Genomic DNA, 26,256 nt, shown 5'->3' with positions numbered 1-26,256 from the left:
TCCCAGGCGCGGGCTGTTCCCGCGACGCGTCTCCGGCACCGCCCCCGCCGCGGCGCACGCCGGGAGAGCCCTCCTCCATCCTCGTAGTAAACGGGCGAGAAGGAGGGCACTTCCGGCGTTAGGACTGCTTTTTAAGGAAGGGGCGGGGCTACTCTGGTCCCGCCCCTCACGCCCGGCGGGGGCGTGACGAAGAGTGATGGTCCCCCCCTCAGCACGCCCCTGCGCCGGAAGGAGGAAGGCGGGGAATCGATCCGGCGTCCGGCGCGAGATCACGTGACGCAACTGCCGACGGAGAAGAGAAAGGGGTGGGGCCCGTGCGGGAGGGGCGGGTCATCCCTGCTTCTCCTCGGGTCACGTGTGGCAGGAAGTGGCGCCTGCCGCGGCGTTTTCGGGATGGGGACCTCCCTGGACATTAAGATTAAAAGAGCGAACAAGGTGTATCACGCCGGGGTAAGTGGGGTGGGCGGGCCTGCAGGTTTTGTCATTTCCAGGATCCCACGCACATCTGGGTGTCCCTGGGCGGGACGGGGGCGCGCCGCTGGCTGCCCCACCGAGGGCCCCCACCCCCGGAAGAGCGGCCCACGGGGGGCGTGCGGGCCCGAGGGGCCGGCGCCGGGGCTGCGGTGCTAATCGCTGGGCTCCTTGGACGTCCGGCTCCGCCTCGGGCCCGGGCCTGAGCTGTCGCAGGGAGCACTGGGAGCTCACCCCTCTGCAGAGATCTAATGAAGAAAGGCAGAATTCACCTTCGAAACAGAAAATGCACTTCAGGCTGAGGTCGGCTCTGACACTGTACGAAAGTGACTCATTTCTCTGGTTTTATTCTTCGAATAGCATACAGAAAGAATGGCATATTAAAGTGCAAGTAAAAAAAAAATCTTAAGTATGCCATTAAGTTCTGTGCCACTGGCCCCTTAACCTCCTCGGGCCTCAGTTTTCTATTTGCAAAATGAAACTGTTGCAAGGTTCCTCTACCTCGGGGATCACCAACCCTTACTTTTCATCAGGGTCCATCACCCTGGGTTTTTTTTTTAATGTGATTGTCCAGGTCCCACCCCAGCGATACCAACGATTCCATTGTGCAGCCAGGGTTGAAATCCCAGTTGCTCTCACTCTGGAATAAAATTGAGAGTAGCGGTCAGTCACACGAATGCAGCTAGGTCTCAAAAGGGATAGAATAAAATACCAGGCAAAGATCATGAGTGGATGCTAAAATCTTCGGGTGCAAAGGTATTGGGGAAACCTGATATTTACACGACTCAAATAGTCACCTTAATTGTAAAGGGAAAACATGTTTATAATGAAAGGATCTGGTAGTCATCACCCTAATCAAGCCCAACAGTGACCACCACACCTTACCATCACCACTAATGAGACTGGCATACGTTCTGCTATAACAACAGGGTTCTGGCATGACGCACAGAGGAGGACACCACTCACCTATGCAGTATTTCTGCCAAAAAGAACCTAAACCAGTTCATAAGGAAACAATCGGGCACATCCAGAATTAGGAATATTCTATGAAGTAACTGGACTGGATTCTTCAAAAATGTCATCATCTTACCTGGCTGAGGTGGCTCAGTGGATGAGCGTCAACCCATGAACCAGGTGGTCACCTGGTCAGGGCACATGCCCGGGTTGCGGGCTCAATCCCCAGTGGGGGTTGTGCAGAAGGCAGCCCATCCATGATTCTCATCATTGATGTTTCTATCTCCCTCTCCCTTCCTCTCTGAAATCAATAAAAAAATATATTTTTTTAAAATGTCAATGTCATGAAAAAAGGAATTTTCCTAGATTAAGAGACTAAATGGATATGACAACCAAATACAAGGCATAATTTTTGATAAATACATTTAAATGTGGACTATTAATAGTTTTCTATTGGTATTAAATGTCCTGAATGTGACATTCATATTTTGGTTATGTAGGAGAATACTGAAGTATATAAAGGATAAGTGCCACAATTACTAAATTTTAAATGGACCAGCCATAAATGGTTCCTCTCTATTCCTCTCTAAAATCAACAAAAGTATATTCTGAAATAATTATCATAAAATATGGCACAAGTAATAAAAAGCACATTTAGAAAAGACGCAAGAAATGGAATCATGAGGTTGACCCAGCCGAAAGTCTTGCCCAGCTGGGCCACTCCTGTGGGTGGCGGGTGAAGGTGGTGTCAGCTATGCCCATCTAGTGCGCATTCTTTGGTGCCATTACCAGGACCGGAATCTGCAGTTATTGGTTTATGGCAGTGTTTCTTAATCTTTAGTCACTTTTGCACTTAATGCATTTGACACTAATGCGATTACACTAAATACATTTTAAAGGAGACCTTACATGGCAATTGTCAAAGAAAAACCAGTATAACTTCCATATAGATGGTTGCTATATATTTTTTAAAATACGTTTTTATTGATTTTTTTAGAGAGAGGAAGGAGAAGGGAGAGAGAGAAACATCAATGAGAGAGAAATACCAACATCGATCAGCTGCCTCCTGCAAACCCCCTACCTGATTTGAACCATGACCTCTTGGTTCATGGGTCAACGCTCAACCACTGAACCACACCGACTGGGCTATATGTATATATTTTAAAAGCCAAATATATATATGTTGTTAATCTGATTAGTTGACAAAAATATACCCCTTGACATATGTGCCTGTGACTCACGTGTTAGACTTCTGATGTGATTCAGGTAGGTGGAGTAGGAGGCCAGCACTGTCCTGGCTGCTTCCTGAGCTCCAGGTGGCAGGACCTCTGCTGGCTAGTCCCTCGGTGAGGTCTCAGTGCCTTTGGACGGTGCATGTTTTGAGCGTAGTTTGCACCGTGGTTGTGAACAGCGTGGCCTTTCTTTCCCACCCTCCCTACTCGGAGGTGTCTGCAGGTGGAATGAACAGCATACAGGTTTTCAGTGTTCTCTGTACACCTCAACAGCACTGCTAAAGATCCACTTCCTGAAGATTTGACTCATCGGTGGCAAGCACAGTACCTGTAATTCTCATGGTTTGCTTGAAGTGGCTGCCACCTATGTTGGCCTGTTCCTTAGGTCATAAGTGATTGTTATAGAAGCGCACTGTGTTTGTCCAGGTAACCCGCTAGGACAGTCTTATGTTCTACTGAGGACCTGGCAGACACTGGTGTGGGGTTTTGTCATCTCACTCCCATTTTACCAGTGAGGAAACCGAGGCCTGCACAGGTTGAGGAATTTGCCCAAGGTTACAACTCACGAGAGTCAGTGTCAGCTCAAGTCAGTCAGATTTCAGAGCGTGTCCATCCAGCACTATTATTCTCCTCCCTGAGAGTGGCCATTTTTATGCAAAAGGGTAAATTTTTAATGTAGAAATAGTTTTTAATTTCCTAAGAGTGCTATAAAAAGCATTGCAGTATTTCAGTAAAAGCCACTATGACTTACTCAGATGATTCTGTACCATGTTTAGAGGATCTTAGTTGTGGAAGCATTTGAAAATGGCTTTGGTTCCGTTTGTCACCGGAGAACGTAAGTTACGCTTGGATTTAATATTGACGTTTGGGTTTTTCCCTAGAGAAGGATGCTCATTCACAAAATGATGGAGTTTTGTTGTTGTTTTCTCACAATTGAATAATTTTAAAAAATATAAACATATGTGCCAAATTAACAACTTAACATTTTACAGAAGGCTGGAAGTGAGAAGTTAAGTCTTTTCTTCCTCTTGCCGACCCTCTTTCTGTCTCTGGGGTATCCACTGAAACTTGTGTACTATTCCAGACATTTCTTATGAATAACAGGTGTACATGTGTATGTACACACACACACACACATACACACACACACACACACCTTGTTCTTTTTGCTTAACAATGTCTTTGTCTTGGATGCCTTTCCTTATTACATCTTCATCAATCTCATTCTTTTTTTCTATTGTAACTTAACAAAACCATTCAACCAGTGTTTACTGATCTCATGAGGCCTACAGGCCAGTAGAGAAAGATAGATAAATTTGGAAAATAAAAAATAGATAAGTACAGATAAAGTGCATGTATGATATGTGAGGGGCACAAAGCAGGTGTAGTCGTTTCGGGGGAAAGGGAGCTGGGCTTCATTGAGGTGACCATGCTTGAACCTAGTTTTGAGTCTAAGTTTTCTCTGTACATCTCTGCAGCATTGGTACAGACTCAGTTACTGACGATTTGGCGCATTGGTGGCAAGCGCAGTCCCTGTAATTTGTGTGTAACATGCACCTGTGATGTCTTCTCCCTGAGAGTCCCTCCCATTTAGTCCAGAAACTTGACTTGTGTTTCCAGAGCCCCACGGATGGTATGATGCAATCAGGAATGTGATAAGAATTCCCTGATTCCGTATTTCCAGCTGAAGTTGTGATTTCCCAATGAGAGGACTTAGCATTGTTTTATAATGACGTAAACTAGCATAGCCCTTTCCAACTCACGGTGCTTTCATCCTCACAGATCCTGAAGAGGCGGCATTTCCCCCCACGTTATGGCTGAAAAGGCTGAGGCTCAGAATTCAGTGATATGCAGGAGCACCGATAGGAACAAATACTTGAAATCGTGTCCTTTTATTCTGAAGTGCAGGACTCTGCCTTCTCTGGGTCCTAATTCTCATCTGTGGGATGGAGATGATGCCCACTCAGAGGGTTTGTTGTGAGGATTAAATGAGATAGTGTTTTAAAACATTTATTATAGAGCACAAATTGCCAGTTATAAAATAGTCACAGGGATGCAAAGTTCAGCATAGGGAATACAGTCAATAATACTGGAATACCTACGTATGGTTCCAGGGGGGCACTGGACTTACTGGGGTGATCACTTTGTAAGGTATATAGATGTCTAGTCGCAATGTTGTACACCGACACTAATACAATAGTGTACGTCAATATTGAAAGGTAAGTCTTTTTAAGAGACACTTTTTATAGGTTCTGACTCCAGTGGTAGGTGGTAGAGGTACCATTAAGCTTTTCCACGATGTCTTTTCACACTCAGCATGGCCTGTCTGCCATGTGTTCATTAAGTTGTTATGTACGCTGCATGTGGCACAGTTAGAGCTTATCAGACGCTGTACCGGTTTTTGGATGTCCCTTCATGGTGGACTTGGGGAAAGGAGGGCCAGTGACCGAGGCGATCAGATAGATGACCGCATTGTTGGCCCTGAAGCTGCGTGGTGTTGGGGTTGCCGTGTCCTTTTTCGCTTGGCGCAGTAGATGTGTTCTTGACCAGAGAGTTTGACTCGGATGCGTTGTGGGTTATGTTACTTCCGTGCGCCCGCCAGAGGAGCTTATCAGTTAAGAGAACCCTGCAGTCAATCTTTTTGTAATGTAAATAACTTCATTTGTTTTTATAAATTCAGAATGTTTAACATTCTTTAATCCTGGCACACGTACTCATGAAAACGGCACTGTTAAATATTATGGTTGTGAAAAACATAAATAAGAGATTTACTGCCCAGCAGAGCCAGGTTACGGTGATGAGGGATTTATGTACTGAGGGCTCATTGCTGTTGCCACAAAGAAAATTCCTACACACATCAGTCCATTGTTATGAAGAAAAATTGCAAAGCTAGAATGGTCTGAAAAACATAAAAGCCTGTTTTACTTCATCTTACTGGATTCTTGATACATAAATGGTCAATTATAGTGACTGCTGTGGCAAGGACTTAGGGTGTAAAAATACAGATCTTTGAAGCCCTGGCCAGGTAGCTCAGTTGATTAGAGCGTTGATCCAATAAGTCACGGTTGCGGGTTTGATCCCCAGTCGGGGCACATACATGAATCAACCAATGAATGCATAAATAAGTGGAACAGCAATTCGATGCTTTCTTTCTCGCTCACTCTCTGAAATGAATTAAAAAATGTAACAATACAAATCTTGGAGCTGGGAGGGATCTCATTTTGTGGGAGGTGTGAACCTTCAGAAAACACAGTCTTCTAAACTTGAAGTGGGTCTCCCTTCACACTCATAATCAAATTCTCCTGAAAAGGTTTGTCTCCTAAATCATACCCTAACCCAGTGGTCGGCAAACTGCGGCTCGCGAGCCACATGCCTCAATCAGATTGAGGACGTTTTTAGCAAAGGCCAGCTTAGGAGTACCCTAATTAAGTGAATAACAATGTACCTACCTATATAGTTTAAGTTTAAAAAATTTGGCTCTCAAAAGAAATTTCAATCGTTGTACTGTTGATATTTGGCTCTGTGGACTAATGAGCTTGCCGACCACTGCCCTAACCCTTACATCATGCCTGAGAGGCATTTTCAGAGTTAGCCAAGGCCTGTTGGAAAACTGGGATGTAATACAGTTATTCGTGTAGTGCTCCGTTTGGTGTTTGGTGCCGCAGGCCTGGTGCGGACCTTAGCTTTGGTCAGCCTCCTGGCCACTGTGGGTGTGTCAGTTTCCAGACTCCGCAGCCTCTGGTAAGTCTCAGCACGTCACGGGCACTTGACCCTGCAGGCTCTGGACTTTGGCAGGGTGGATGGATTCTTCTCTGCCTTCCTCTCGATGCCAAGTCCCCAGGCCAGACGTCCTGACCTCGCATCATCCTGGGTTCCGCCCTGTGTGGCAGCCTCCGCCTTCCGCCAGGTCCTGGGTGATTGTCCCCAGCACTGAACTCCTAGCGGTGCTGCTCCAGGGTCTCACTTTGTGGGAGAGATGGCCCCTCTCTTCCTCCTGTGATTCCCCCTCACCGACCCCTTTCCCACTGCTCCCCGGCCTGAGTCAGCAGAGCCTGGCTGGTCTATTCTGTAGCTGGTCGCTGCTGTCACCATCTTGCCTGACCCTGGTCTTCCTGTTCCTCTGAACCATGTGCCTCCCGCTCCCCACTGTCCTTTGGGCTGAGCTGACCCCTCCTTGACCCTTCTTACTCCCATCACTCTAACTGCACCTTTCCTCCCTCGGCTCTGCAGCCCCCGCTCCCCCTGGCCTGCCCTCTGCAGCCCCCTCTCCCCCTGGCCTGCCCTCTGCAGCTTCCGCTCCCCCTGGCCTGCCCTCTGCAGCCTTCTGTCACCCCGGCCTGTCCTCTCATGGTGGCTCATCTGCCATCTGCCCTTTAGCACAGGCATGTTCCAGGAAACTGTCACTTGAAGCTGGTTTACCACCCGCTTTCCATTTGACTTCAGCTACGTTCTGGGAGTTTTTGTGTGCTTCTTTTTTTTAATTATATTTTTATTGATTTCAGAGAGGGAGAGAGAGCTAAACATCAATGATAAGAGAGAATCATTGATTGGCTGCCTCCTGCATGCCCCTACTGGAGATCAAGCCCACAACCCAGGCATGTGCCCTGACCAGGAATTGAACCATGACCTCCTGGTTCATGGGTTGACACTCAATCACTGAGCCACACCGGGGCTAAATATTAATCACTTTTAGAATATGACCCTGTTGTCAAGTAAGTAGTATAAGTGTATATCCTTTTAACTTGATTGTCTCTGTGGGCTTTTTAGTTGATCACATACAGTAGATCCCTCTTTTCAATGCATAGTTCTTTGACACTGTAATCACCATCACAGTCACAATGTGGAACAGTTTTGCCACCCCCCAAAATTCCCTGTGCCCTCCACTAGCCCTGGCAGGCACTGACTCTTTTTGATCCCTGTAGTTTTTCAGAATGCATATAAATGGCATAAATATCCTACCTAATAAAAGCGTAATATGCAAATTGACCCTAACTCCGCTACACCCACAAGCCAATCAGGAGCAAATATGCAAATAAAACCAACCAAGATGGCTACAGCCACAGAGAGCAGGAGTGAGGCTTGGGTTTCCCCAGCAACAGAGGAAGCTAAGCTTTTCGCTTGCCCTTACGGGCCTAAACCTCCACTCAAGGCTACAAAGTTTCAATTATAGAAGGTAAACAAATCCAAACAGAAATGGCAGCAGCTACGGAGCTGGAAAGAGCAGGAGGCAAGGGTTTCCCCCGGCAATGGAGGAAGCAAAGCTTCTGCAGCCCTGGCTGGCCTAGGCCTCCGCTCCAGGCTACAAAGTTTCAATTATAGAAGATACATCAATCCCAAGAGAAATGGCTGCCGGCCACGGAGTGAGCAGGAGTCTTGGCTCCGCTCCAGGCTACAAAGTTTCAATTGTAGAAGATACATAAATCCCAGATACCAGGGCCTCTGCTTGGGTCACCAGGGGGTGTGGCCAGCCTGCAAACCACCACAAGCCCTTCACCCAGGCCGCCCCACACCCCAAGGGAACCCCCACCCTGATCTGGGACACCCTTCAGGGCAAACCAGCTGGCCCCCACCCATGCACCAGGCCTCTATCCTATCTAATAAAAGAGTAATATGCAGATTGACCATCACTCCAACACACAATATGGCTGCCCCCATGTGGTCAAAGATCCTGTCCCCATGTGGACACAAGATGGCCACCACAAGATGGCCAGCAGGGGAGGGCAGTTGGGAGGGACCAGGCCTGCAAGGGAGGGCAGTTGGAGGCGATCAACCCTGCAGGGGAGGGCAGTTAGGGGTGACCAGGCCGGCAGAGGAGGAAAGTTGGGGGCAACAGGCTGGCAGGGGAGCAGTTAGGCATCAATCAGCTGGCAGCGGAGTGGTTAGGGGATGATCAGGCTGGCAGGCAGAAGCGGTTAGGGGCAATCAGGAAGGCAGGCAGGTGAGCAGTTGGGAGCCAGTCCTGGATTGTGAGAGGGATGTTTGACTGCCCTGGATTGTGAGAGGGCAGTCAGACATCCCTCGAGGGGTCCCAGATTGGAGAGGGTGCAGGCTGGGCTGAGGGACAACCCCCCTCCGTGCACGAATTTCGTGCACCGGGCCTCTAAGTGATTATATAATATGTAAGCTTTTGAATCTGGCTTTGTCAATTAGCACAATACTTTGAGACTCATTCAAATTGCTGTGTGTATTACTAGTGTGTTCCTTTTTAATCAAGCATGTCAAACTCAAAGGCTAACACAGGCCAAATAAACAAGGTTTAAGTTTATGTGGGCCGCAAAAAAACAAAAGCTTCTATTTTCATAGAAACGTAGGTTTATTTCGATAGAGACATGCTGCATACAAAGGGCTGGAATAAATGAGTAATCGTTAACATAAAAGAACATTTTAATAAAAATTCATATATTTTCTTAAACATTAACTTACCAGACACTGAATAACTGCACAAATTAATAAGTGTAATGCAAATAAACCTATTTTTCTTGTTCTCCGAAAGCGAAATGTTTTCTGTTGCGCACACCAAACAAGTCAGTCCAAGACTAATGATGTGGCCATCAGCTGCTAAAATATTCACTGCTAGTATTAGTGGAGAGAAATGGTGCACCTGTGCGTAAGGCACGTAAGGGAAATTAATGCAACACAATTATAGTAATCAGTCACTAGCGAACATTGTAGTTTGTTATTAGTCTATATATATAAAAGCCAACTGGCCCATCAGCCAGTAGCTATGACGTGCAATGACCACCAGGAGGCAGATGCTCAATGCAGGAGCTGCCAAGCTGCAGTGACTTGGCAGCTGTGGTTCTTGGGTGATGCACCCGGAACCAGAGAGGAGGGAGCCCAATTCTGGGCACCCGAGAACCTCCCTCTTGCAATCCGGGACCCCTCGGGGGATGCCGGAGAGCTGGTTTTGGCCCAATCCCTGCAGGGCAGGCCGAGGGACCCCACTGGTGCACAAATCTGTGCACTGGGCCTCTAGTTATGTATAATAGGATATTGTAAAAATTAAGTTACGAAATTTTTATTAAAACATTTCTTACATACTGTTATATTGGCTGGGCCACAAAAATATCGTTGTGGGCCGCATGTTTGACATGCTTTTTAAAAATATATATATATTTTATTGATTTTTACAGAGAGGAAGGGAGAGGGATAGAGAGTTAGAAACATCGATCAGCTGCTTCTTGCACACCTCCTACTGGGGATGTGCCCACAACCAAGGTACATGCCCTTGACTGGAATCGAACCTGGGACCTTTCAGTCTGCAGGCCGGCACTCTATCCACTGAGCCAAACTGGTTAGGGCTGACATGCTTGTTTTTAATGCTGAGTCATCTTCCCTTGTATGGATGTACCACTTTTCATCCATTTACACATTGAGGGACATTTGGGTGATTTTGAATAAAGCTACTAGAAACATTTGTGAACAGATTTTTGTGTGAACGTAATCTTTCCTTTCACTTGACTACAATCTAGAAATGGGATTGCTAGGTAGCATTACCTCCATTTTAATGATAGATTGGAGACAATACATTCTCTTCAAAATTCACTTTTCTACAACATCACATAATATTGGTCATTATTTACTACCTGGAGAAATCTCTGGTGATCGTGTATTTTTCACACAAGATGGGAAACAGTTGTTACACAGAATAGTGGAGATGGGGATACCTAACAACCTGAAATCTCTAATGTTTCTGATTTTCGTTTCCAACCAAAATGGGTCTCTGAGTGCCACTAGGAAGACTAGAGCGTTTCAACAAGCAATTACTTGTCTAACTTGTGTTTTCCCACTTTGACTTACGATTTTTAAAAAATTTTGGTTAATTAATGCATTTGATTCTGTCGGTAAATGAAATGGCAGCTCACTGTGGATGTATGTGAACTCTAGACCAAATGTGGAGTAGAGTCCAGGTGATTCTAAGCGTTTCTGAAACGTGAGGAAGGAAGGACGTGTTCAGGTGCGCAGAGGACTCCTGGGAACAGCGGTGGCTGTTGTGGCACATGGTGCTGCTGGGACCATCAGAAAGGGAAGACATTGGACAAACTAAGAGGCTTCCACTTCTCTGGCTGTTGTGTTCAAGTCCAAAGAGATAATCCAGAGAAATGTGACTTTGTAGCATGCAATCTTGACATCTCTTCCAAGGAAGACCACTATGCCCACAAGTTACCAAATTTTTAAAAATATATATATATTTTTAATTGATTTCAGAGGAAGGGAGAGAGAGAGAGAGATAGAAACATCAATGATGAGAGAATCATTGATCGGCTGCCTCCTGCACGTCCCACACTGAGGATTTAGCCCACAACTGCCTACAACCCGGACATGTGCTCTGATTGGGGATCAAACCGTGACCTGGTTCATAGGTCGACTCTCAACCACTGAGCCATGCCAAGTTACCAAATTTTAAGGGGCTTAGAATTTTGTACGTTTAAGACTAGAGGGCACTCATTCTGTAAAGATTAATTTATTGTGTTAATAGTTAACCATTTCACTAGGTTCAAAATTCATGAGTTTCAATTTATTTTTTTAAATATATTTTATTGATTTTTTACAGAGAGGAAGGGAGAGGGATAGAGAGCTAGAAACATCGATGAGAGAGAAACATCGACCAGCTGCCTCCTGCACACCCCCCACTGGGGATGTGCCCGCAACCAATGTACATGCCCTTGATCGGAATCGAACCTGGGACCTTTCAGTGCGCAGGCCGATGCTCCATCCACTGAGCCAAACCGGTTTCGTCATGAGTTTCAATTTTTTAAAAATATGTTTTTTATTGATTTTAGAGAAAGAGGAAGAGAGAGAAAGAGAGAGAGGCATTGATTTGTTGTTCCACTTACTTATGCATTCGTTGGTTGATTCTTGTATATGCCCTGACTGGGCATCCAACCCGAAACCTTGGCATCTCCAGACAACACTCTAACCAGATGAGCTATCCGTCCAGGGCTCTGCTGGTTCTTTTAATGTCACCTTCTTGTAGGAGATGAATGTATTCCTAGACCAAGCCAACTGAGGTTTTCTATGTGACCTTGTTTAATCTACCTTTACCGTACTTTCCGGCGTATAAGACGACTTTTTAACCCAGGAAAATCTTCTCAAAAGTCGGGGGTCTTATACGCCGGAAAATACGGTAGGTTAGAAAAATCTCCGACAGTGTATATCAGATTGCTTAAAACCCAAATGCCGTATTTTCCGGCGTATAAGACCCCCGACTTTTGAGATTTTCCTGGGTTAAAAGTCGTCTTATACGCTGGAGAGTACGGTACTTTTCTTCTGCCGGTGCGATAAGCAGCTGGGGGAGGTGCTCACAGTGCAGAGGCCTCAGTGCCTCCCACCGCTGCAGACGGAGGGCTGCTTCCTGCTTGGGGCACATTTGTAGGATTCTTCATTGGGGTCTGCCTCCTCTGCTCCTTAAAACCTGACCAGCTTCTCCAGCGAGCCCTCGCCTTTCAGAAGCTGTTTCTGCAGCCATGGCCTTGTTTTGGCTTCTTCCTGCATGTGTGCCCCCACCTTCGCTCTTTTTGTAGCTCCTCCACCTCTTTCATGGTATTGAACCGTTTTTTTGCTTCGCCAAAAATGGAGTTTGTGGTTTTGTTTCTTACTCTGTTGGATAATTTCCAGGAAGGCGGGGGGATGCGGAGTTGATGTCAACGTCTTCAAACCCAGAGTCTAATTATGGGTTTGGTATTTCATTCCCAAGGACAAGAAAGAAAAACGTTGTGTGGTTGGTAGTGGCCTTTACATTTAGAGAAGACACAGTTCGAAAAGGGCTCCCTTTACCACCCTCAGGGCCGTGGTTTCTGCTGAGGAAGCCAGCATGGCTGAAGGCGGGGTGACAGTCGCCTCTGAACGCCCTGTTCCAGCCTCATCTTTTGGTCTGTGGTTGAAGGCGGCTGTTGGGACCTTTCTCTAGACATGGCTCCTCCGGGACAAACACTTGCATTGATTTGCAGAAGCGCCGTATGGTGTGGTTGCCTGAACGCCTCACCTCGCGGAGGGTAAGGTTCCACAGAGCTGGTGGGACCCAGGCTGCTTGCTGGCCCCTCTGGCCATCGCTCAGGCCACGGCCCTCTTCAGGGCCCAGGTGTGTAGTCAGAAGCACTAGGATCTGCTACTCTGTCTTGTGTGTGCACACGTGTGGGGCCTGCATCTCTTCTCCGTGTGTCTTGTCTTTCTCAGGTCAAGGCCTCCTGGATTGAGAGGCCACACGCTATGGCTCTTCTTCCTAAAACAGCACGCATGCCCATGGCTTTGTACATCGTTTCTGGGTTCATTGCCATCCTTAAGTCTGAGCGGCCTCTCTCTGAAGTCGTGGCCTCAGTTGAAGAACCTCCACTTACTATGTTGGGGGAGGAATGGGCACTGTTTTCTCCTTGTCAAGAGTCTAGACACAAGTCTGCAGGGAAGTTCTCCTTAATTTATACTCAATCTCATTTAATATTCAAGTTCATTCTGTCCTCCTTTGCCAGGATTAATCAAGAATTGCCTGGTATACCTAATACTAACACAATGTCACATATCAATTATAGCTCAATCAAAACGAGAAAAAGATTGTTTTCTCATTACTGTGAGTCTTAACTTGTTGAAATCTCTTCTGTTTCTAAAATTCTTGGCTCGTTGGGCTGTTCTTGGACAAATTCTGTATCTTCCTTTTGTTGGTCGAAGTTGACTAGACCTGTATATTGTTATAGTATCTAATTTATCTACAGATATTTTATTAATGTTGTATTCTCTCCACCATATTCTTTCTTTTTTTTTTTTATTAAAAATATATTTTATTGATTTTTTACAGAGAGGAAGAGAGAGGGATAGAGAGTTAGAAACATCGATGAGAGAGAAACATCGATCAGCTGCCTCCTGCACACCCCCCACTGGGGATATGCCCACAACCAAGGTACATGCCCTTGACTGGAATCGAACCTGGGACCCTTGAGTCCGCAGGCTGACACTCTATCCACTGAGCCAAACCGGCTTCGGCATCCACCATATTCTTTCTTAATTAAAATCAAAGAATGACAGGAGAGTCCCTTGGGTCATGAAGTACTTACTCTGCTTGCTCCCAAGGTCCTTCACTGCCTGTCCTTGCTGTGCAGTAGGGACCGGGAGGCTCTCTGGCGCCTGGTTATCAAATGCCAGCCCGCGGCCCACCCAGTCCCCGTCCCAGGAGGCTCCCTGAGCATGTCCTGGTTGAGTAGAAGCAGAACTTTCCTCACGGCCATTGTGTTAATTGATGTTTATGAAATTATTTTGTCTCATTTTATTTCTGGGACATACCAGTGAAGTGTGTGTTGTTTTATTTAAATATGTTTTTATTGATTTCAGAGAGAAAGGGAGAGGGTTAGAAAGAAACATCAATGATGAGAGAGAATCATCCATCGGCTGCCTCCTGCATGCCCTCCTCCCCCCAACCTGGGATTAAGCCTGCAACCCAGGCCTGTGCCCTCAGCTGGAATCGAACCTGGGACTCTTCAGTCTGCAGGCCTATGCTCTATCCACTGAGCCAAACTGGCGAGGGCTGAAGTGTGTTTTAAAAAATATACTGGGTGGATTTAAATTTTTGAAAGTTAGGTTTGTTTGATTTGGGTTATACAAAACTTAATAGAATTAATTTTAATTAAATTTAAAAGCCATTTTAGAGGAATTTTCATTTAAATTTGCTCATGAGCTTTTTACATTAAGAGCTCTACTCCTTCAATTCTGCTTAAAATGGAGATGCTAGTGTTTGTTTTCGCTCAGACTTCAGGGCTGTGAGGTGGGGAGTGGGAAAGACACAGTACCCGGCACATTTAATCCTGAGGCCGGCTTCGAGTCCGCCCAAGGAGAGGACTTGGTGAAAGCTTTTCTCTAGTGACTGGAGGAAATAGAAGGCAGACAGATCTAAACACCAACAGGACAGATGTGTTTTTAATGCTTTGAACTGCAGGTCATTTTTCCTGTTTTTCTTTTCTTTTTTTCTAGTTTTGTTGTCAACTTTCTGTCATGTTATGGTTTGGCAACAGTCACGCCACATTTCTGAAGGTCATTTAAGAAACGTATTGTTTTGTATTTATTGTAGAATCTCTGTTCTGGGTGATGCTGTTTAATCTCCTCAACTTCCTTTTCCTCTTCGTACCCCCCAACCTCACCCGGAGCAAATTGAAACTGTGAAGTTCTGTGGACAGAAAGAAACTGCCATGCATGAAAGAATGTAGTGAATGTCCATATTATCTCACTTGGTAGTCATCTTCAGATACGTGGCGATGATGCGAAATGATTTGTGAACCAGGGCATTGGCCTTGAACGGTCGCCAGATGACCGGATGTGGAGGGACAGGAAGCTCTCGGGTGAGCTGCCGCTGCCTTCTGTGCTGTGTAGATAACCTCTGGGCTCTCCGGGGAGCGCTGGGCTGCGCTGTGTTCAGTTACTCCTGCACGTGGAAATGTGCAGTCACTTTCGTCAGCATCCTTGAGAGAGAACCTCGAGACAAGGGTTTTATTTTATTGCATTCCTTCTGAAGAGAGCGCTGCCATTCACATGGGGGACTCGCCATTCGCCCCAGGCCCTTCTCTGCCCTTTTGAATTCAGACTTTGTTGGGACTCTCCCAGCCGGAAATGAAGATGTGTCTGGAAGGCTGGGATGGGATGAGATTGTGTGCCCAGCCTGCCCTGTAATTATCAGTACCCACCCCCACCTCACCCGACCCGGGGCCCTTCTCACCTGGCCTCCTGGCATCTGACCTGTAATAAGTGCTTGGTGAATGTCTGCATCTTTGAACAAATTGGTGGTGAAAGAGACTTGCTTTTGCTAATGAACAAGATGGCTGAAGGGACCTCCTCGTTTGACGGGTGGCTGCCTCCTCTCCCAGGAGATGCTCTCGGGCGTGGTGGTCGTCAGTGGGAAGGACCCCGTGCAGCACCAGGGCCTCTCCCTGACCGTGGAAGGCACCGTGAACCTCCAGCTCAGCGCCAAGAGTGTGGGTGTGTTCGAAGCTTTCTACAACTCCGTGAAGGTAGGAGTGCTGGGTGCACGGCATCGGTGCAGTGCTCCTGTTTGTGGCGGTTTTTACTTGTTGTCCGTCAGTATTTTGCAAGTAGTATAGTGACAGTCACACTTTTAATACTTACTAACCAACCTGGAAACGAGGTCAGTTGATTCTGATTAGATCCTGAGATTGGAAGCGGCTGGCTTTATTCCTGTTGGATGGGAGCCGGAGAGCGGTAAGGGCTGAGCCGGCCCTGACAAAGGCCAGCGCTCCTGGAGGTGTGTGTGCGGTGGTCCTGGCCCTCACCCTCCTCCCCCGGGACTGTCACTTGCCCTGTGCACACGGCTGCTGCTGGACTTGCCGTGCAGGCAAGAGGAGTGGCCATCCTTTTTGTCATTCGGTGGATTCTGGAATGTAGACTCTTTTTCTGTATTTATAGTTTCCTTTCCCTGAAGGACATACTAACTTTCAAATTTGCGGGGGGAAGAGGGAAGAGGAAAGTGGGGCTCATTAACCGTAGTCCCATTCAGGGCCGTCCCATGTTTTCTACATTAGCTCTTAGAGTTTCACGTCAAGGGCCAGGCCCCGACTCTCAGGTGATGAGACACAGAGACTGGGAGCTGGGTGGACGGAGTGGCTTCTCTTCACAGCCGATCCAGATCATCAACAGCACCATCGAGATGGTGAAGCCCGGGAGGTTCCCCAGCGGCAAGACCGAGATTCCTTTTGAGTTTCCTCTGCACGTGAAGGGGAACAGAGTTCTGTATGAGACCTACCACGGCGTGTTCGTCAACATTCAGGTGAGTTCCCAGCATGCAGTCTTCACAACTCCCTGCGGTGGCGCTTCCACTGAAAATGTGGGTGGACCCACAATGTAATCCTGCGCTTACTGCGTGACCCCGTGTGTGTTCCGTGTCCGCGCCTCGCTTCCCGGGGCGCCGTTTCCTGTGTGACCATTGTGTCAGCAGGAGCCCTGAGGACCCCGCTGCCGCTTCTTCTCAGAGCCCCTTTGTGCCCGCGCTCTGTGCAGCCACACGGGCTGTGAAGGGCGCTTTCATTGCGGGTAATAGATAGGCCTCCTCCTCCCTGGCACCGACCAGCTTGTCTGTTTTCGTTCGCATAAACATCTCTTTGTTTAACACCCAAAGGCTGCTGCTTTAGTGGAGGCTGTATTCTCTATTGAACAAACCTTGTCCGGGAGGGGAAGTGAATTGATGACTTCCTGTCCACCACTGCGGTTCTCATGTCTTTCACAGTTGCCATTGTCTCCGCGTTTGGAGCCATGACTGAGAGAGAGAGGGAGGGACTTCCCTTCGGTCAGTGGCAAGAAGGGTACTTTTTTTTTTTTTTTTTTTTAAGAAAGGTACTTTTCTGATGTCAGTCCTGCTGCGCCCCCCCCCCCCACCCCGCCCCGTCCTAAATGAGACGAGACACGTGTTGTCTTATGTGCAAACGGGCTGAAGTTAGGAATTTTTTTATTTCATAATAAAGTTTTAGCTGATAATTTGGTCTTGGTTGAGACCATTCCCCTGCTAGTCACCCTTTTTACAGTTAAAAGTACCCTTTCTAGGAGTCTCTCTCAGTCTATGGGCGAGCATCTTCTTGCTTCATGCCTGTCGATGCTTGTTTACTGATGGTCGAAAAAGATGCAATCTGCACCTTCTTTTGGTGCCCTGCTCAAGTCTGCCCACTCTGACCTCCTGCCGCTCATACCCCCAGTCACGCTGTAGTGATGGGGAAAGATCAGAGGTGGAAAGAGGCAGGGCTTTGCAGACAAATCTGAGCTCGAATTGCAGAACTGAGTCAGGACTCGGAGCGTGGGCTCTTGCCACCGGCAGGTGTGACTTCAGAGCCGACCTCGGGGACCCCCATGCAGCCTTCACGGCCTCTCCTAGGGGTTAACTGGCGTGAAGTGCTCAGTTACTGTTGCAGCCCGGCATGAGGGTGTGCCAAGTACACTGAGTGGCCAGATTATTATGACCTCTGAACGCATAATAATTTGGCCACTCAGTGTATATCCTATATAATAAAAGGCTAATATGCAAATTGTCCCCTCGACCAGGAGTTGGACCAGTAGGCAGGCTGGCCAACTGCCCATGTTCCCTCCCCTTGGCCAGGCTGGCCGGACCCCACCCATGCACGAATTCATGCACCGGGCCTCTAATATATATATACATATTATATACTGAGTGGCCAGATTACTATGCGTTCAGAGATCATAATAATCTGGCCACTCAGTGTAGATGGTCACCGAATGACTAAGTGAGTTAATGTGCCTGCCCTTGCCCTGACAGTTCTTACATGTGTGTTGTTAGAACTGAGCTAGTACTTCTGCGTGTAACACAGTTCCTGGAACATAGCATCAGCATTTTCCTCCGCTTCCCCTTGTCCAACCCTCCCTGACTTACCACCAGCTGCCTTGTATGTTAATTATTGCTTTCACACTTAAAAAACATTGTGACCAAAAGTTAATGCCCGTTATTCACACCCTTTATTTGCAAGTTATAGAAATCCAACTCGAGCTGACTTAGTCAAAATAGGGATGTGGATCATAGAACTAGCAACTCCCAGGAATGTGGAGCCAGGTCAGAGGCCAGGCAGGCTCCCCTTGCGTGGCACACTGGCTGCCAGCAGGCGGCTGCGGCCCCCCGTCTGCCCTTGCAGATAGCACTGCTTCTGCTCAGTGCCTGCTCCTCCTCACCCTCCACTCGGCCTCGCTCTGTGCTGCGGGCGGGACCCTGCACCCCTGGTCCGTGGGTCCATCCACAGGATGGCTGTGGGAATCGGCTGAGGAGTAACCTTAACGTGTTTTTAAATATAGAAATGCCTTAATTTTGAGCTTGAACTCACCCTTCTGTGTGTATTGATTTCAGATACACATTTATTAGACTAAGTTTTCCTGAAACACTGACTGGACTTGTCTCCTTGAATATCCTAAGATGGAGACAAATGACACTAAAGGCCGCTTTCTGCTCCGTTTCCATCCAGTACACCCTGCGCTGTGACATGAAGCGCTCGCTGTTGGCTAAAGACCTGACCAAGACCTGCGAGTTCATCGTGCACTCTGCGGTGAGCGTCCCCGGGCCTGCGGGCGTACTGCTGCCAGGGAGGACTCAGCCTGTCACTGGTCGCTGCCGGCCACCGGGCCAGCTCGAGCACCGGCGTGGTGTCGGTCCCTGCGCCCAGCGTCCCCGGGGTGGTGCCATGGGCTTGCATGGCGCTGCACCTGGGGGGTTTGTGCCCCGTTGAGGAGTCCCAGCAGGAGTCCCACCTCTGTTGGCAGCAGTGAACACCCTGGGGGGCACTCACCTCAGCCGTCAGGCTGCAGGCAGGCATCTGCCCAGCCTGGTAGAGCGTCAGGGCCTTACCGTTGGTGGCAGACCCAGCAAGAACACACAGGGACACTGGGGGGGGGGGGTCGCCCCTCCTACCACCTCCACCTGATCCTCAGCAGTGACATAAGGTTCTTAACAAATGCCTTTCACGTGTCACCTTCGGGGACTGGAGTTTCCGCCCCACCGGGAAGCGCCGTGCAAGTTCCCGGGAGTCCTCTGCGGCGTGGCTGGTGCGGGCCTCGGGCATGCAAACCTCGCCGTGACGGGCAGCGCTGGCCTCGGTGTGACACCTGGTGACATTGTCATGCTCACAGCCCCGGGTCTGTGTCTCACGCGGCGGCTGCCGTGTGGGTGTGGGCCTTCCCTGGCCGGCCACACGCTGGTGCAGGGCCGGCCTGCCCGCTCTGTCCAATCTCCGGTAGCCCGTTCCCTCGTGCGTTCAGAGCCCACGCACCCTGCCTCGGTGCCAAGCTCTTCCTGGTTCACCGTGCTGCCCTTCGTGTCTCCAAAGAGGGAAGAAGTCTGACCCGAAAAGCTCTTGGCCCTCAAGCCTGATTGTGGTTTCCCTCCTGTTTCAGCCTCAGAAGGGGAAACTGACTGCGAGTCCCGTGGACTTCACCATCACGCCCGAAACCTTACAGAACGTCAAAGAGGTAGCGTGTTGCTCCCCCGACGCCAGCGGGGCTCGCTTAGCAGCTGATCCCACAGCAGACTGTTGCTGATGGGTCTTCGTTTGGGTGCCGAGAGGAAATGCCTGATTATCGTCGGTACCCCAAACAGTCTGGAATTCTACTTTGATGTCTCTGTAAACTCAGAAACTACTTAGAAGACTCATACTTGTGAGAAGTTTCGTAGGATATGTGTTTATTATTTCTTACATCTTCTCCTAGTTTTGCACTGTGGTTAGACTCTTCCCTTCCCTGAGCCCAGTCCCCACCCCCTACGCGTGGCCACCTGTCTCTGCTCCTCCATGGACACAGCTGTGCTTCCCCGCTCTCACCCCGCAGCCTGCTCTCGGGGCCCTGTTGATCAGTCGGGCTGAAGGCAAGCTCGGGGCCGCGGCTCCCGAGTGAGGCTGGCCTCATCCCGCAGAGCCATAGCTGAGCGGGGCCGTGTGGTAGACCTTCAGAAAGTCCACTGACCACCCTGCTTGGGAGAGCGCCCGACCCCAGGGGCCCGGCAGACTCCTTCTGCAGGAATCAACCTTGCGAGGAGAGACTCAGGGGACAGTGTGGGTGGGGATGGGCCCTGGCCCCGCCTCTACGACCTCACCCTCCCTGAGAGCTCCCTAGGGCTGTCCCAGTCAGCCCCACTTTTTCTTAATTCGGTTAGAATACGTCTGTATTTCTTACTTGTAAAGAATCTAAATGATAGAAAACGTGGTGACAGCTGGAGTGGAGTTGGTGGTGAGCAGATAGATAAAAGCAGCCCAGTGCGGTCCCTCTCAGCGCACCCAGCCCGACTAACGGAGGGGGGAGCCATTCTTCTTGGCTTTGAAAACCGTCCCATTGTACTCCTTCCACCTTGCCCTGGACTCGGGCAGATTGTATTGCTCCATTTTTCCCTCATTCATTCAGGTTGCTTGTTTCTTTCTGTTCTAAGTGTTGTTCCTTTTTTCTCTAACATCCTGTTTCTCCTTTCCTAGTAGTTCCCCTTAAGTGTTCAGATACACGTGGGCGTTCTGAGTTGACATAACATTGAGAAGCCGCTCCTCTGACAGAGGCTTGTAGCGTTTTTGCATTTTCTTCTCATCACGCTGCCTTGTTTGTTGTGTTTGAAATCGAAGTCCGGTTGTCGTCAGTTTCATTTTCCCAGTGGTAGGGTTCTTCATTGGGGCCTGAAGTTTCACAGTCACATTCTGTAGCCTTAACTAGTTTTACCATGGTCATTGCTCGCCATTGATTCTACTCACTTGTGTTTTCTTCTTTTTTCAACTTGGTTCTCGTTTAGCTGGAATACATCCTGGAGTCATTCTTTCAGAAAGGGTGAGGAGTGAGCGTGAACCCTCGAGTGGCTGGAAAACCCCTTACTTTGCTCCCACAGTTGAATCCTAGTCTAGGTAGAAGAGTCCAGCTCTAATACCATTTGCCCTTAAACAGTTCCCTGGGTGTGTAGTGCCCAGTGATACTGCTGACAGTCTGGTCCTCACATTGGTGTGAGCTGCTGTGTTTCCTCTCCCTTATCCCTCCTCCCCTGCAAACTCCCAACCTCTCCCCTCCCTGTGCTGGGAAATGTCGGGGGACTCGCCCAGGCGTGGATCTGGCTTTAGTCTGTGTGTCTGGCATTCAGTGGTCTCCTGCACTGTGAGGCCGAGCCTGCCTCCAGTCCTGGGAATGTCTCAGATGTCATTTCCTGGACGCATCCCAGAGGAGCCCTGGGCTCAGGCCCCGCTCACTGATCGCTTGTCCGTGGTATTTAGCGCTCCGGGTGGAATGCTCACTCACAATTCCTTCCTGCGCAGGGCTCCTCCTCCACGCGGCCCTTTCTTTCATGGCGGATGCAGCGCCGTCATCCCCTCCTGTAGGATGCTGCTCCCGGGGGTGGTTCTCTCCGTAGAGTGCGTACCTCCTTTTCTTGCCCTTGTTTTCCTCAGGTGTGTCTTGGTTCTGGTTACTAGTTTATGTTTGTAGATGAGGGTCTGAGACATATGGTCTTGTTAGGCTCTGTCCTTGACCCAGAGAATCTGTTGTGGTTATAAAGGCACTCTGACCGAGGAGCCGAGCTTGGAGTTGTAGGGGGAGGAGGCCTGGCCCTGCAGCTTCTTTCAGGGTCGGGTGTGCGGGTAGCTTGTCTTCGGGTCGCGGGGCTCCTGCACTGTGGCCATGTGACTTGGGACACTTGCCCTTCCTTGCCCAGCCTGCTTTGGGCGTCTCCTTGGTGGAAAGTCCCCCGTTAGGGAAGCTGCAGGCCACCTGGGCGAGGGCTAGCGTCAGAGGCTGCCTGGGGCCAGTTGCCCACCCTCTGGGCGTTACCTGGGAGCCCCCGCTGGCTGCCCCTGCCCCGGTGCCCCCACCTCTGGTCTGACTGACGCCCAGCGCCTGCTGGGCACGCTCGCTCTCAGCGCTCGGCCAGCTGTAGGCTGCAGTCCCTGACCTCTGGTGAGCGTCGTCGTCAACCACAGTCTCAGAAATGCCCCTGGGGCGGCCTCGTGGCGGCCTCGGTGGCGCCATGGCTCTGCCGGGCGGGGCTGTTTGGTGCGTGTTCACATCAGGCTGGGCCGGGAGAGGGGCCGCTGGCGAGGCTCTTCAGCTGGGTCCTGAGAGCTTTCGTTGTTCCTTTGCTCAGCAGAGGTTTAATGTGGTGCTGCTGCTGCTTGTTTCCTAAACCAGAAGCTGCTTTTACTTTGAGTTGTTTTTAGAGCGCGGTCTTGAATGGAGACTTCTGTCCCGCCCCTGCTCTTCAGCCCAGGCCTGTGCTGTCCAGCAGGGCGGCCCGGCCACAGGTGACCGCCGGCCCGCGCCGAGACGCGCTGCGGGAAGGTCTGGGTGTCAGACTCGGCCTGAGAGAGAACGTGACGTCGTATTTTCAGATATGGATTGTGTGTGGACGTGATACTGCTGTGGATATACTGGCTAATTTTACCCGTTTCCTTCTACTTTTTAAAATGTGGCGACTGGAAACATTTAAATTACGTAGGTGGTCACGTGTGTGGCTCGCGTTACGTTTCTGCTGGACGGCGGTCTGACTCTGAATTACCTCCAGCGACTGCGGCCACAGTGTGGACTCCTCACCTGCTTTCACATCGCCCCTCCCCTGGGACAGTCTCCTGCCACAGAGACAGGCCCCGGGCTCCCAGTCCACGGGGGACACTGTTCTCTCTGCGTTTCCTTGAAATAAAATAAATGTGTCGACTTGCCAAAACTGTATTACACAGAACATTTTAAGTTCTTTTTAAAAAATATATTTTTAATGATTCTTTTTTTTTGAGAGAAAGAGAAACATCGATGAGAGAGAAATGTGAATCAGCTGCACGCTCCTTACTGGGAGCAAGCCCAAAACCCAGGCTTGTGCCCTGACCAGGAATCGAACCTGTGACCTCCTGGGTCGACGCTATACCAGCCGGGCTTAAATTATTATTTTTTTAAACTTTTTGGCGTGACTAGTTGAGTTAAACACTTCTCAGATGCTTTTATACATCATTTCTTTCGTGAGGAGCTTTCCAGTCTGACCTCGCAGTCCGGGTGGCTGAGAGCCTGTGCGGGGGGGTGGGGGGGAGGGAAGAAAGGGGGGTGTCCGTGTGGGGCTGCCTCTGCAGGAATTCAGGCAGGCAGTTACGTTGACAGAAGATGCAGTACTAGTCTACCTTTTCCCCATTTTGTAAAATGGTCCTAGTGGGTTTTATCAAAATTACCCGTCTCTGTTTTCCGTTTTTGTTTATCCTAAATGACTGGAGTCATTTCCAGTCCTGACGCCCTTGTCTTCGTCTCGTGTTAGAGAGCCTTGCTCCCCAAGTTCCTGGTCCGCGGACACCTGAACTCGACCAACTGCGTCATCACACAGCCGCTCACGGGCGAGCTGGTGGTGGAGAGCTCGGAGGCCGCCGTCCGCAGCGTCGAGCTGCAGCTGGTGCGCGTGGAGACCTGTGGTGAGGCCCCGCACCGCCTCCTGCGGGTCCCACCTGCCGGAGCCCCGGGCCCAGGGAGGACTGAGCAGGGGCTGTGAGGGAGGGGCCCTGGGAACCCTGGCGAGCACGGGGAGGGGGGTGGGGAGTGCGTCCCCGCGGGTTCTCGCGGTCACAGAGCGTCCTGATCGCTGCGGGAGGCTGGTTGGACGGCCCTGCTTTCTGACCACATGGCGCTCGCCCTCCCCAGGCTGTGCCGAAGGCTATGCCCGGGACGCCACGGAGATTCAGAACATTCAGATCGCCGACGGGGACGTCTGCCGGGGCCTCTCGGTGCCCATATACATGGTCTTCCCGCGGCTGTTCACCTGCCCCACGCTGGAGACCACCAACTTCAAAGTGGGTGAGTGCCGCTCCCGCCCCCAGCCCCGAGGGCGTGGCCCACAGGAAGGGCCGTCCGCTGGGGTCAGGGCGCTCAGAGCGCTGTCCTTCCGGCCCCCACGGGGCTCACAGAGCTGCCATGCTGGGCGGGGTCCGCCACGAGCAGTCCCAGCTCTTGAGGGCACTGCCCTGTCACCCAGGGAGACGCCAGCAGCCACGTCAGTGTGGCCAGAGCAGGGGACGGTGTGGGCCGGGGCAGGGGACGGTGTGGGCCGGGGCAGGGGACGGTGTGGGCCGGGGCAGGGGACGGTGGGGCCGGGCCAGGGGACGGTGGGGCCGGGGCAGGGGACGGTGTGGGCCGGGCCAGGGGACGGTGGGGCCGGGGCAGGGGACGGTGGGGCCGGGCCAGGGGACGGTGTGGGCCGGGCCAGGGGACGGTGAGGCCGGGGCAGGGGACGGTGGGGCCGGGCCAGGGGACGGTGTGGGCCGGGCCAGGGGACGGTGGGGCCGGGGCAGGGGACGGTGGGGCCGGGCCAGGGGACGGTGTGGGCCGGGCCAGGGGACGGTGGGGCCGGGGCAGGGGACGGTGGGGCCGGGCCAGGGGACGGTGTGGGCCGGGGCAGGGGACGGTGTGGGGCCGGGGCAGGGGACGGTGTGGCCGGGGCAGGGGACGGTGAGGCCGGGGCAGGGGACGGTGTGGGCCGGGGCAGGGGACGGTGTGGGGCCAGGGCAGGGGACGGTGTGGGCCGGGGCAGGGGACGGTGTGGGGCCAGGGCAGGGGACGGTGTGGGCCGGGGCAGGGGACGGTGTGGCCGGGGCAGGGGACGGTGAGGCCGGGGCAGGGGACGGTGAGGCCGGGGCAGGGGACGGTGGGGCCGGGGCAGGGGACGGTGAGGCCGGGGCAGGGGACGGTGTGGGCCGGGGCAGGGGACGGTGTGGGCCGGGGCAGGGGACGGTGTGGGCCGGGGCAGGGGACGGTGTGGCCGGGGCAGGGGACGGTGGGGCCGGGGCAGGGGACGGTGGGGCCGGGGCAGGGGCCGGTGGGGCCGGGGCAGGGGACGGTGTGGGGACGGGCCAGGGGACGGTGTGGCCGGGGCAGGGGATGATAAACTGACGGGAACTAGCACACAGGGACAGGCCAGCGCTGTGCATGAGGTCAGGGCGGGGACCGGAACATGACAGTCCCGTGGCCATTCGTCACTTGAACCTGGGTTTGTGGGACAAGCTTCTGTGAGGGCCTGGGAGCTGCTGCTGTGCCCGATTCTCTGAGCAGTGGGGACCCGTCCCGAAGGCCATTGCGCCCCAGTAATGTCACTTCCCCCTAGATCTCGTAAGGCGCGCTATGTTTAGTCCAGAGAGAACCTTGGGTTTTAAATCAGACCATGGATTCACCAGACCGATCCCAAACCATGGAACTCGGTGCGTGTTGTCACCAGAGTGAGCGCTGTTGGCTGGAGCGGAGGCTGTCGCCGCACTGACTCCGGGGCCTCCCGTCCTTTGTCTTCTCAGAATTTGAGGTGAACGTCGTGGTGCTGCTTCAGGGCGACCACCTCATCACCGAGAACTTCCCGCTGAAGCTCTGCCGGATGTAGCCGGAGGGAGCGGCCCAGCTGCAGCGCGGGGACCAACGGAGCCGGAGCCGGAGCCGGAGCCGCCGCTGATCCTGTGCAGATGTGGACCTGACCCCCCGGTCCCGGTCACCTCCTTCCTCGTGTCCTCCGCGCGCCTGCTCCCAGCGGCGCCGGGTCAGGCCTTTCCTTGGAAAGCCATCGGGATTCTCTGTTCTTGGCGAGATCATTTCCTAGGACTCCGACGTCCGGCTGCTCAGGAGGGACTGAGGACAAGTCTGCCCGGTGTGAGCTTCCCTGGGGTCGGGTCCTGGGGACCTCAGCGGCCAGGCCTGGCTGACCGGGCCGCGACCCCAGAGCCCCTGCCGACGGACAGGGATGGGGTGGGGGGCGGGAGTGGGGGGAGCTCTTTGCTGGTGGCGCCCGCAGATGCGCTCCGGGGAGGGGTGCTGGAGGACGTAGCCGGAGGGAGCGGCGGAGCCGGAGCCACGCAGGCCCGTTTTCAGTGATTCGGGTCCACGCTGCCCTGTGGGTCTCCCACGTTTTTCATGAGAACTTGAAAGTGTTCTTGCTGTCGTGGGAGTGAGGGAGTTGGGTGACAATGGCTGAAGTAGTAAGTCTCAGGACCTGGTATGAAATCTTGTGCCACCATATTCCCAGAATGCACTTCCATGCCAGCTTACGTGAGGGGCACATATGTCCATGCCTGGTGTCGGGTGCACTGGCTGGTGCCAGGACGGTGCCCTGGACCGAGGAACCTAGCCTCTCGGCGACCCCGGGGACCTGTGTCAGCCA

At 51.4% G+C, this 26,256-nt stretch overlaps 1 protein-coding gene across 2 annotated transcripts; it reads left to right on the top strand.

Moving 5' to 3' along the window:
* Window positions 1-335: 335 nt before the first annotated feature.
* VPS26C (VPS26 endosomal protein sorting factor C) lies at window positions 336-25,870 on the top strand. 2 transcript variants are annotated; one of them, XM_008145713.3, is made up of 8 exons: window positions 336-450; window positions 15,500-15,643; window positions 16,267-16,416; window positions 18,605-18,685; window positions 19,530-19,604; window positions 23,386-23,536; window positions 23,763-23,915; window positions 25,403-25,870. In XM_008145713.3, exons 1-8 carry the CDS (start codon window positions 394-396, stop codon window positions 25,483-25,485), a joined length of 894 nt encoding a protein of 297 aa, XP_008143935.1. In that variant the 5' UTR covers window positions 336-393; the 3' UTR covers window positions 25,486-25,870. The 2 variants fall into 2 exon arrangements, with proteins under 2 accessions (XP_008143935.1, XP_054569517.1); XM_054713542.1 differs by lacking the exon at window positions 15,500-15,643.
* Window positions 25,871-26,256: the final 386 nt, after the last annotated feature.

Source organism: Eptesicus fuscus, chromosome 3, assembly GCF_027574615.1.
Source record: "Eptesicus fuscus isolate TK198812 chromosome 3, DD_ASM_mEF_20220401, whole genome shotgun sequence".
In the NCBI taxonomy this organism is placed as follows: domain Eukaryota; kingdom Metazoa; phylum Chordata; class Mammalia; order Chiroptera; family Vespertilionidae; genus Eptesicus; species Eptesicus fuscus.
This window is presented reverse-complemented; position numbering and strand designations above follow the sequence as displayed.